This window comes from Mastomys coucha, unplaced genomic scaffold, assembly GCF_008632895.1.
Source record: "Mastomys coucha isolate ucsf_1 unplaced genomic scaffold, UCSF_Mcou_1 pScaffold18, whole genome shotgun sequence".
Taxonomy (NCBI): Eukaryota; Metazoa; Chordata; class Mammalia; order Rodentia; family Muridae; genus Mastomys; species Mastomys coucha.
The window spans coordinates 76,791,884-76,803,970 of NW_022196900.1; the positions used below are offsets into that span (position 1 = coordinate 76,791,884).

At 45.2% G+C, this 12,087-nt stretch overlaps 1 protein-coding gene and 1 long non-coding RNA gene across 4 annotated transcripts in view; one reads left to right on the forward strand and one right to left on the reverse strand.

Moving 5' to 3' along the window:
- Positions 1 to 12,087, reverse strand: part of Ppih (peptidylprolyl isomerase H) — a 20,873-nt gene that overhangs the window by 3,456 nt on the left and 5,330 nt on the right. Inside the window, exons 7-10 of one of the 3 annotated variants that reach the window (XM_031378462.1) lie at positions 6,829 to 6,916; positions 6,101 to 6,141; positions 5,316 to 5,404; positions 2,278 to 2,721 (exon numbers count right to left, since the gene is read on the reverse strand). In XM_031378462.1, the coding sequence (XP_031234322.1) occupies positions 5,336 to 5,404; positions 6,101 to 6,141; positions 6,829 to 6,916 (198 nt within the window). In that variant the 3' untranslated portion in view covers positions 2,278 to 2,721; positions 5,316 to 5,335. Of the gene's footprint in view, positions 1 to 2,277; positions 2,722 to 5,315; positions 5,405 to 5,881; positions 6,004 to 6,100; positions 6,142 to 6,828; positions 6,917 to 12,087 lie in introns of those variants that run through there. The other 2 variants (XM_031378460.1, XM_031378463.1) reach the window with 2 other exon arrangements.
- LOC116096535 lies at positions 5,941 to 11,088 on the forward strand. The gene is made up of 2 exons (XR_004121034.1): positions 5,941 to 6,158; positions 10,506 to 11,088. It is a non-coding gene; the product is annotated as an uncharacterized LOC116096535 (long non-coding RNA).

Below are 12,087 nucleotides of genomic sequence, written 5' to 3' on the forward strand. Positions count from 1 at the left end.
GAACTACTTCTAAACCACATACAGCAGAGCCTCTCACTTTCCTCTGGATAGACCTGTTGTTGCTGATTCTTGTGAACTGAATTTCTAAACAAGTCCATGTCCCCCATAACCTAATAACCTTTCTTGTCCACTACCTCTGGTGAGTGGTCGGCTAGAAGGGAGGTTAAAACGTTTATGAGCCCTTATTTTAAAGTAGGTTTTGAAAAATCAAAGCCTACACAAGTGATCCTCAGCCTCTGCAGTGGCTGGAACTACCCAAAATAGCTGATGTCTCTGCTGGGTCCCCAAGTATTAGCTCCAGCCCACGCAAGTTAGGGCTGAAGGACTGAACTGGAGCCCAAGTCTAGAGCTCCCTGTGTAATATGGCAGCCACTACAACTACATGTGACTCTTGAGATTTAATTTAAATTAAATTGAAGATCTAGGAGGGGCTGCACATATAGCTCAGTTGGTAAAGCATTTGCCTATTATACAGGAAACCCTGAGTTCAGTCCCCAGTACCATACAGACCAGATGTAATGACACACACCTTCAATCCCAGTACTCAGAGGATAGAGGCAGGAAGATAGAAATTCAAGGTCATCCTCAGCTACATAGCAAACTTGAGGCCAGACTGGATTACATAAGAGCTTAACTCAAAAATAAAATGTAGCTGAGCACAATGATGTTTATAATTCCTACTCTCAGAGACAGGATTGTCAGAGTTTGAGTCCAGGCTGGGTTACACAGTAAGTTCTTGGTCTGCCAGGCGAAAAAATAACATTTCAAACTCCTCCCCTCCCTATAAGGGGGAAACATCACTTCTCAGCCTCTCACAGCAGTGAAGTTTCACACACTTAGACATCCCTGGTTAACAACGAGCTCTAGTTTTTAAGGTACCATCCCAGCATTTCTATCACGGCAGACAGGGCTGTCCACTGGACTGTCCCGGTCTAGTGGGCCTCTGGAATGTGAATGGCCACTGAGGAATTTGTTCCCCTTGGGCTACAAAAGGGACTTTGACAGAGAAAGATGTAAATGACTTTTGCTAATAGTGGGGAGGCAAGCTAATAATTCATAGAGCCCCAACAAGGCCTTCCCAGTTTATAAAGAACTGTACCGAAAGGAGACTCCAATAAATGGAAGGGTTCTGGCTTGTGGTGTTGGGCCTTGAATCTAGGATCTTGTGTCAGACAAGCACTCTATCACCAAGTTACAACCCCTGTGCCCCTAACAGAGTTCCTGGGCAAATCTATACTGCCCACCCCCCTCACCTTCTGAGATAGGGTTTCTCTATCTAGACTTGGTTGTCCTAGAACTCAACTTTGTAGACCAGGCTGGCCTCAAGCTTAAAGAGATCTGCCTGCTTCTGCTTACTGAGTGCTGGGATTAAAGGCATGTACCACCACTTCCAGCTCCAAGTTTTTAAGTTAAAGAATTTATTACAAAGCAAAGTGGTGAAGAACCCTCATGGGATTGAGAGAGACAGTGGCCAAACTGACCACTGTGAAATATAATTCCCACAGGTATGGTCAGAGACCTAAATTTTTAGGTAGATTATATGATATTTCTTAAATGTTTTTTGAGTCTTTTTGCAATCTTCTATCAGCTAGTGATGATCAGGGATGAGCTTATGAGCTCTTCACTAGTGACATCCAAGAAAGGAATGAGAACAGGAAAGAATAGCCAGGAGCTCTTGAAGTAGGAGCAGGCTGAGCCCAGAGGATCCCCCATCATGGCAGAAAGGCTCATGGTATCTGTTCAGCCTGAGAAGGAAGCATTTGTCTAGGCAAGAAAGGTCCACATGGCCGGGCGGTGGTGGTGCACTCCTTTAATCCCAGCACTTGGGAGGAAGAGGCAGGCAGATTTCTGAGTTCGAGCCCAGCCTGGTCAGAGAGAGTTCCAGGACAGCCAGGGCTACACAGAGAAACCCTGTCTCAAAAAAAACTAACAAAAAAAAGTCCACATGTACCTCCCAGCATGCACTTGTGTTTTCCTGCCTCAGTGCTGCTCACACTAACCCCCTTCCTAAAATTCCTGGTGTTCTCTCTCCAACACCTCATGCAGTAAGTTTTACTGAATGCCTGAAAATTCCAGATGCTCTGAGCACAGCCTGTCACAGATGATGTTAACATGGTCACTGCAGTTGTTTGGTATTTGACTAGATTTTTGTGAAAAAGAGAATGGCAGCCATGTTGGAGCACGCCTTCCATTTCAACAGAGACGAGGCAGACAGGGCATCTCCATGAGTTGGAGACAGGTTAGACAAGGTACTATAGTGAGACCCTGGCTCTGGTGTAGGCTTTTAATAAGTTACTTTTAATAAGGGTTCTGAAATGCTTTTACCCTCCCTTCTAGTCAGTCCACCACCCACCAGAGGTAATGGGAACCATTATTAGGTTATTGGGGAAGTGGACTTGTTTAGAAATAGTTCTTTGGAGCAAATCCAGTCTGTGTTGTTAGGATATCATCAATTCAGTTCACAAAAATCAGCAACAACAGGTCTATCCAGAGGAAAGTGAGAGGCTCTGCTGTATGTGGTTTAGAAGTAGTTCCTTGGGGCCATTTCAGTCTCCAATTGTCAGGATACCAGCAGTCCAGTTCAGTAGTGTCAGGATAGCAAACTCAAATCAGCAGCAATGGCACGATCCAGCAGAAATAGCCAGACCTCGGTTGAATCAGCATAAGCCAGCAGGACTGATCAGGACTGACTGGGATGCCAAGCAAAGTTCTCTGCCGCGCCTCTCTCAGCAAAGTGAAGATCAGTGAAGACAAAGACGTGTCACACAGTTAGCCATGCAAGCCCACCATCACTGTCCATTGAGTCTTATTTATGCTTCCTCCAAACATCACTTATCCTCCCATGAGATTTGCCTCAGCAAAACACCATGTGAGTCAGTATCAGCTGACATCCCTCTGCCAATCAGCCCAAGTCTGAGGAAGCAGCAGGAAGCCACCAGAACACCACCAGAGGGTTTTTTGGTGCATTTCTTTCTGTGTCTGCTTCAGCAAAAGATTCTTTCATGTGTGTGCTTTAGAAAACATCCTTTTACCTGTGTGCCCCAGCAAAACATCACTTAACATAACTGACTTTCAAAAGAAACCAGAGTTGCATTCTACCCTGTGGATGCATTGCACTCCTGAGCAGCACCCCAGCTTCTTTTTCACTGGTAAACAAGAAGCTGCTGCCCTGGCTTGCCTTGAACTTGTGGCAATCTTAGCCTCCAAATGCTGAGACTGTAAGTACAATCCTCCACACCCGATAAAAAAATTTCATTAGTTTATATGCAAAGCCACAACACATGTCAGAGAACAATTTACAAGAGCCAGTTCTCTCTTTCCTCCTTGGAGATCAAATTCACGCCTACAAGCTTGGTAGCCAGAACCTTTACCTGCCCCTGAACAGGGTTCCTCTGTCCTCTCTGACACAGGGTCTCACTTAAGTTGCCAGGCTACCCTTGAATTCATTCTAAAGTCCAGAAGGTCCTTAATCTTGTTACACTCTTGTCCATCTCTCCCTATCTGGGATTAAAGCATTACAGATGTGTAGCACCACACTCAGTTAAAAAAAAAAATTCTGTGTAGCTCTGGCTGTCCTGGAACTCACTCTGTAGATCAGGCTGGCCTAGAACTCAGAAGTCTGTCTGCCTCTTCCTCCCAAGTGCTGGGATTGAAGGCGTGCCCACCATGTCTAGCTAGGTGTGGTAATATTTTATCTCAGCAATAAGGAGGCTGAGGCAAAGAACTAGGTCTGGGTGGAGAGATGGCTCAATGGTTAGTGGCACTTACATTCTAACAGAGGAGCCAATACTCACACTCAGCAGCTGATAACTCCTAGCACAAGCTCTAAGGAGGTACATGAACTCACATGCACACACCCCAACCCAGACACACATAGAATAAAAAAAAAGGGGGGGGGAAGCAAGAGGAATATTACAGCACGAGGTCATTTAAGAAAAAACAATTATTTCCCCCAAAACAGACTAACAAAGGTAAACACACTTCACACTGCTGAACGCAGCTTCTACATTATTATGGTTTTAAAAGTTTTCACACCGGGCAGTGGTGGCACACACCTTTAATCCCAGCACTTGGGAGGCAGAAGCAGGCAGATTTCTGAGGCCAAAACTGGTCTACAGAGTGAGTTCCAGGATAGCCAGGGCTATACAGAGAAACCCTGTCTCGAAAAACAAACAAACAAACAAAAAACAAAAAAAAAAGGTTTCACATGGAAACTGTATTGTGCAAGTAAAAATAAACAAGCAGAGGCTGGAGAGATGCCTCAGTGATTAAGAGCACTTGCTGTTCTTACAGAGGACCCAGCTTCAAATCCCAGCACCCACATAATGGCCTATAAGCACTTATAACTCCAGGAGATCTGACGGCCTCTTCTGGCTTCTGTGGATACCAGGCATACAAGTGGTACACATACATACATGCAGGGAAAACACTCATACACATTAAAACAAACAAATGAAAAATATCAAACAAGAAAATATAAGGACTTTGATGAAGGGTTTGCTCAGGCTGTTCTCTAAACCTTCTTAGGTGATCCTCCTGCCTCAGTCTTTCAAGAAGCTGGGAGTAGAGGAGTATACCAACATGTTTGGCCAGGGTACCTGTGTGCATGTGTACACGTGTGTGTCTATCTATAAATGTGGGACTGAGACCGGGCAGAGGAGACAGCCTATCCACAAACAAATGTCAATCACTGGTCACCCTAGCAGCAAGCTTGTGGGTGATTAATTAACATTTTCCCAACATTTCTGTAGGTTTGAGAAAAAATTTAAAAGGCAAACAAAATGCCAAGACTCCTCCCAAAGGTGGACGAACCCATTCTCCCTAGTGTGCCCGAGCAAACAAGTCATTGACATTGTTAGCTTTCACCTCCAAGAAGGTGTCTTCTCTCCCAGGAGTGCCTCTCAATTCTTTTTCAGAAAGCCCTAGTGCAAAGCAGCCAGTGGCAAGTATCAGGAGGAAGGACCCCTATAAAAGTGGCATATGAGGCTCATGCCTCCAAGGCTGGACAACAGTGTCAGTTCTGAGGACAGCATAGCACGTCTCCTGGCTCCCCAGGTTGGTCCCAGTGCAAGGGAGTCCTTTTCAGGACTCTGTATGAAGCAGCAGTTAAAGGGGATCTCCAGCCTCCATCCTTCTTTGCCACTCACAATGATCCTAAGCTTGACCTCCTCTCCTGACAGGTGAGAAAACTTGCTCTGAGGGAGTGCCTGCTCCCAGCACACATGCAGAGGAAATGGACTCAATCCATAGCTTTGAGTGGAAGTCTCCCTCAAGCCATGATTCCCTTTCCTAGCCAGTTAGAAGAGAACCCTTACCTGGTTCCGTCTTGTCTAGATTACATTTCTCCACACTGTGAGATCACCACTGGCAGTTTGGGCTTATTGTTGGGGCCTGTGGGAACATTCTAGAAAACAAAGCACAAGATCATGAAATGCACTCAGGCACTTGCCCAGTGCCTCATGGAACCTTTCATCCCCTAAGGAAAGGTCCAAGATCAGACTGATGTAAGGAGTGTGTCCTGACAGACAATAAAATATAACAGATCAAAGAGAAAAGGAACACGGAGAGACCATAGTCCCACAACAGAATCATGATGCAAGTCTGAAGAACACTGAAGGGACCCAGCTTGCGGAGGAGAGCCACAGAAGAGGGGGTATCTGAACTGAGAGGGGGCGGTGGGTAGGTAAGAGCTCAAGAAGGAATGCTTTAAGTAGAGAGAAGTGTTAGAGCCAAGGCTTGGGGTTCGAAAAGCAGGAGGCATGCACCTGTAGGACCTCCTTAGAGAAGAGCCAGGAGCTTGATGCCACTGGACCAGAGGAGACAGTGGCAGAAGGGGTCATGGAGGGGCAGGCAGGGTACAGGTCACAAAAGATTCTGAATGCAACACCAAGAAGTGGAATTTTATTCAGTGGGCATCAGGATCAGAGCCAAAGCCCTAGTAAGTGCTGGGCAGGTTAATGAATGGGTCCAAGCTTGACCTCTCTTTCCCAAAGGAGCCTGGAACTGTGAACAGTGACAGATGATCTAGAAAACTGGCTTCTCAGTAATAGGCATGAGACACCTGACCACCAAGTCTCAGAGGATATCCATCAGGACCTACCTCGATCTTCCTCATCACTAGAAGTCCATCAATGATTTTTCCTGCAGAAGAACATTAAGTAAGGTTCCCTTCTTAGTTCGAGCACAGTGTTTTCCAGCTCCCAGTGACCATGTTCACTTAGCATCTCATCAGATCCCCTTACAATGTAAGGAAACTGAGGTTCAGTGAGGTGAGCTGACTCACCCAAAGTCACAGGGAATTAGGGTACAGGCTTGAATAAGTGACCCCAAAACCCCACTCCTCCATGCTACCTCTGGGGCACTTCTTTATTATTTATTTCATGAGTATTTACTGGGACACTCTTGTCTTTCCCCTGAGTTCTAGCCAACCCCCATGCCCATCTGTCCTACCATCCCCCCCATGTCCACATGCCCTAGCCTAGAGCAGCTACAGCAGCTGAATACATTCAGTGGGTGTGGAGACTGGATCCTGTGGCAGGCCCAAGTGACTGAGACAATGGAACAGGAGTAAGACTTGGGGCTGGAGAGATGGCTCAGTGGCTAAAAGCATTGGCTGTTCTTGCAGAGGATCTGGGTTCAATTCCCAGAAATTCCCAGTACCCACATGGCAGCTCACACTGTTTGTTACTCCAGTTCCAGAGGATCTGACACCCTTACACAGACAGACATGCAAGCAAAACACCAATGCACTTTAATAAACAAAAAGGTGGCAATGTAAAATAAACTATGTAACTATTTAAAAAAAGAAAAAAAGGGAGTGCGACTTACCAAACACTACATGTTTTCCATCCAGCCAATCACACTTAGAACACGTGATAAAGAACTGGCAGCCATTTGTGCTGGGACCACTGTTTGCCTGATAGAAACAAAATACAGATACGTTAAGTTTCTCTGGCCATTGTAGATGATTTCCCACAAAGTCTGAAGCTCTAACTACACCCTGAGTAGAATGAATAGGACACAGAGTTCCCACCCATGCGAATCTAAACTCTTTAATCAATACAGTCATCTTAGTGTCAAGTTTTGTAGGAGTCATGTTTCTTCTTCCATCACATGGGTCCTGGGGACTGAACTCAGGCCATGATAAGCACCTTTACCCATGGAGCCCCAGTGTGAGGTTGGTAAAAGGAATGACTGTTCATCTAAAACAAGCAAACACAAGATGTACTTGTTTTTAGGTTAGTATACAAATAATGGCTTTAATTATGGCAAATATATAATATGTATAATATGTACACACATATACTAAATATATTATATAATAATACATATTGTATATAACATTCTGTTCTTATTTATTCTCTTCCCTTAGACCCCTTCATCTCTCTAGCTGATGCCTTTACTTTTCCTCAAATGGTTCCCTCCCTTTTCCTTCCTTCCTTCCTTTCTTTCCTTCTCTTTTCTTTTTCTTTCCTTTTCTCTTTTCTTTCTCTCTCTTCCTTTTTTTTGTTTTCTTTTTTTTTTTTTTGTTTTTGTTTTTGTTTTTGAGACAAGGTTTCTCTATATAGCTCTGGCTATCCTGTAACTAGCTTTGTAGTTTCTTCTTTTTTTAAAGATATATTTATTTTATTTATATTAGTACACTGTATCCTGCCTTCAGATGCACAGCAGAAGAGGGCATCAGTCCCATTACAGATGGTTGTGAGCCACCATGTGGTTGCCGGGAATTGAACTCAGGACCTCTGTAAGAGTAGTCAGTGCTTTTAACCACTGAGCCATCTCTCCAGCCCTGCTCTGTAGTTTCTATCTGGCAAACCATGCTGGCCTTGACCTAAGAGATCTGCCTCTGCTCTCAAGTACTGAGGTTAAAGGCATGTGCCACCACCACCTGGCTCTTTAAAAAAAAAATTTTTTTTTTTATTTTTTCGAGACATGGTTTCGCTTTGTAGCCCTGGCTGTCCTGGAACTCACTCTGTAGACCAGGCTGGCCTTGAAGTCAGAAATCTGCCTGCCTCTGCCTCCCAAGTACTGGGATTAATGGCGTGTGCCACCACCGCCGGGCTTTTTTTTTGCTTTTTCGAGACAGGGTTTCTCTGTGTAGTCCTGGCTGTCCTGGAGGTCACTCTGTAGACCAGGCTGGCCTCGAACTCAGAAATCAGCCTGCCTCTGCCTCCCAAATGCTGGGATTAAAGTTGTGCGCTACCACCACCCGGCCTCTTTTAAAATTTTTAAAAATTGTGTGTGTGTGTGTGTGTACACGTGTACCTGGTATATGAGATTAGAGAATGGCTGTGTGTAGTTAGTTCTCCACTTCTACCTTGACATGGGGCTAGGATCTCAGGTATGTGCTGCAGGTCCCTTTCTCCCTTGTCTTTCCTTGCTGAGCTATCTTGCCATGCTCCTTTCAGTCTTTACAGGATTTAATGTAGTTAGTTGCAAATCAGTTGTAACTGGACTGTGCTTACAAATTAGTTACCAGTTAAGAAGAGACACATTACCTAGGAAACCAGCTGTTTGAAGTGGTTTTCCAATGTATTAAAATCGATTTACTTGTATATGTGTGTGCCTGTGGTAACTTTCTATGCACCACATCCCTGCAGGATCCTCAGTAGCAGTTGTTAGCAGCCTGATGTGGTGCTGGGAACCAAACTTGGGTCCTCTGCAAGAACAGAAGTAATCTTACCACTGAACAATCTTTCCAGCCCCTGCACTGTCCCAAATCTTTCACTGCTGAATTTTACTTTTCCTTTTTATTGAGGGGAGAGGGGTTGAGACAAGGTCTCATGTAACCTAAACTGTCCTGATCCTCCTGCTCAAGTGCTGGCTTATGCACCAAGCTTATTTTATGCAGTTCTGGAACCCAAGCCACAGCTTCCTCCAGACTGCTTGGGCACTCATGCAACTGAGCTCCACCCCAGCCCTGCTGAGAATATGAAACTCTGTAGCCACAGCTCTTCCCCTTTCTTTCCTAGAAACTATTCAGAGGCAGGCTTATTTTGTTTTGTCCCTTCTCCCTCCCAACAAATAGGGTCTCATTTCTGTAGCCCAGGCTGGCACCAAACCATCAAACTTGTAGAGATCAGCCTCCTGAGTCTTAGAGAATGAGCTACCATGACAGCCTTGTCTCCGTACTTTGTGGTACTTAAAGCCTTACACACACTGGGCAACACTCTAGCACTGACTATATGTCCAGTCCTGACACAGAACACAACTGTCCTCAACTCCAGATCCTCTGCCTCAGCCTCGCAAGCAAAGAGATCAGGTATATGCACCATGCTCAGTTTCAAAATAATCGTTACATGAATGTACTCGTAACACAGTATAAATGAACAGGCTGTGATCATAACTGCCTTTTGCTAAATCCGCTTTCATACCTCAAACCTATGCTGAGCTCCCGCAGTGTTGCCTTACAACAGTGTCCATGTAACTACACCAAGATTTTTTGGGGGGAAAGAGAGACAAGAGATAGAAAAGTGAAAGTGTTATCACTCAAAGATGCACAAAGCTGGGCATAGGCGCCCAGGACCATAACCCCAAAACTGTGAGAGCGAGGGAAGAGAACCACAAGTTCAAGGCCATCCTGGTGGTGAGGAATAGGTTTCATAGAAAACTACTGTGGAGACTTCAATGGCAGCCTGGGCATGGGGTGGTGACGGGACATATTTTACAGAACACCACTACTAAGGCAAGAGCAGAACTCACCCTGAATGGGGCACCAGCTTTAATTAGATGCATAATGAATCTGAAATGGCCCGTTCTATGTTTGAGCATGGAGTAGTGGATGTCTGGGTTCACCTCTAATCTGAGATTGTATACTACACTTTTGAAATCCCTTTGGTCTTTCTTTTCTCTAACCATGCTGGGAATTGAACTTGAGTCCTCACACATACTAATAATCTAGCCACTCAGGAGACAGAAGCAGGAGGATGGAGGCAGACTGAAGCCAGCTTGATCTATGGAGTTTCCAGGTCAATCAGGGCTACACAGTGAGATCATGTCTCAAAAGAAAGCTGTGATGTTTGCACATGTATTCCTGAGCATCTCATGTATGAAAGGAAGAACTCCGTCCTGCCCTGACACAAGCCAGCCAGAGTCATCTCCTGCTCTGGAACCGGCCCAGTTCATAGGGCACACACTCCATCTACCTCTACTCTGCTGTTCTTACAGAATCATTTGCTAGCAAACAGACCCAGTGACAGTCATACAACACATGTGTGTGGCTTAGGGACCCTCCCTCTGTTCCTGTGGACACATCTTTATTCTTCCTTTCTGGTGGTGTAGCTTATGTTCAGGGAATAGCCCTGCAGCAGATGACACAGACTAAACCCCAGAACTCCACCAGTGGCATGTGATGCAACCTGCCTGTGCCTCAGTTGGCTCATTATCTCAAAGGGAGGTTCAGTATTAAAATTAATTAAGACAGGTAAGTTGCTGTAAGCACCCAATAGCTTTCAGCTGTCATTCTCCTAACTGTTCTGTCACTCCTCTGCATCTTTCTGTGGCAGGTGAGAGGGCCTTCAGATCAAGCCATCTGTCCCTGCCTTTGAAGAACTCACAAGGAAAAGGAAGCTCTAACAACTATGCTACAGATGGCTCTGGTGCAGGCCTGTAGACCTGGTTCCTTTGGTGGCTGAGGCAGGAGGACTGTTGAGCTCAGGGTCTCTGTGGGAGACAGAATGACTTCAAGGCCGTCTTAAGCAATGGAGTGGGATCCTACTGCAAAGGAAAAAGCAGAAAGAGGGCTGAGGGGCTGGCCAGGGGTCAGAGGGTAAAGGCAATTGCTCCATAAGCCTGACAACCTGAGCTTAACCCCTAGAATTCAGGTAAAGGAGAGAGGAGAGAACTGACTTCCAAAAGTTGTCCTCTGACTTCCACATACCCACACACTGGAAACATGCACCCTCAACATCACGCACATACATAAACTCACAATAAATAAGCTGGGCGTGGTGGCCCTTGGAACATAGAAGCAGGTAGATCTATTTGAGTTTGAAACCAGCCTGTCTATATACCAAGTTTCATGTCAGTCAGAGTTACATGGTCAGATCCTGTCTTAAAACAAAAATAACAAATAAAGAGTTGCAAAGGGCTGGGCAGGACATAGCCTATCATGCATGAGACCCTGGGTCCAATCTCCAGCACTACAGAAACAGAAGAGAATCAAGCAAACACGATCTGTCTTATCCCTGACTATGCCACTGTGCTTCTGTGTGGGCTTGGATTTTTGCACAGTCTATCCGCTAAATCTGAAACGCTCTCCTCTTAAAGAGTTGGGGAAAGACTCCTGGGCATATAACCAGAAGATGCTCCAACATGTAAAAAGGGTACATGCTCCACCATGTTCATAGCAGCCTTATTTATTAAAATAGCCAGAAACTGGAAACAACCCAGATGTTCCTCAACAGAGGAGTGGATATAGAAATTGTGGTACATCTACACAATGGAGTACTACTCAGCTATTAAAAACAATGAATTTATGAAATCCTTAGGGAAATGGATGGATCTGGAGAATATCATCCTGAGTGAGGTAACCCAATCACAAAACAACACACATGGTATGCGCTCTCTGATAAGTGGTTATTAGCTCAGAAGAAGTTCAGAATACTGGAAGTACAATCCACAAACCACAAGAAACTCAAGAAGAAGGAAGACCAAAATGTGGACACTTCATTCCTTCTTAAAAGGGGGAACAAAATACCCATGGAAGGAGTTGCAGGGATTAACTATGGAGCAGAGACTGAAAGAAGGGCACTCCAGCCTGATATAGCTGTCTTCTGAGAGGCTCTGACAATATCCAACTAATATAGAAGTAGAGGCTCATAGTCATCCACTGACCTGAGTACAGGGTCCCCAATGAAGGAGTTAAAGAAAGGACCAAAGGAGCTGAAGGGTTTGCAGCCCCTTAGGACGAACAACAATATGAACTAATTAATACCCTCAGAGCTCCCAGGGACTAAATCACTAACCAAGGAGTAAACATGGTGGGACTGATGGCTCTGGTAGCATGTGTATTGTAAAAGATGGCCAAGTTGGTCATCAACGGGAGGAGAGGCCCTTGGCCCTGTGAAGGTTCTGTGTCCCAGTGTA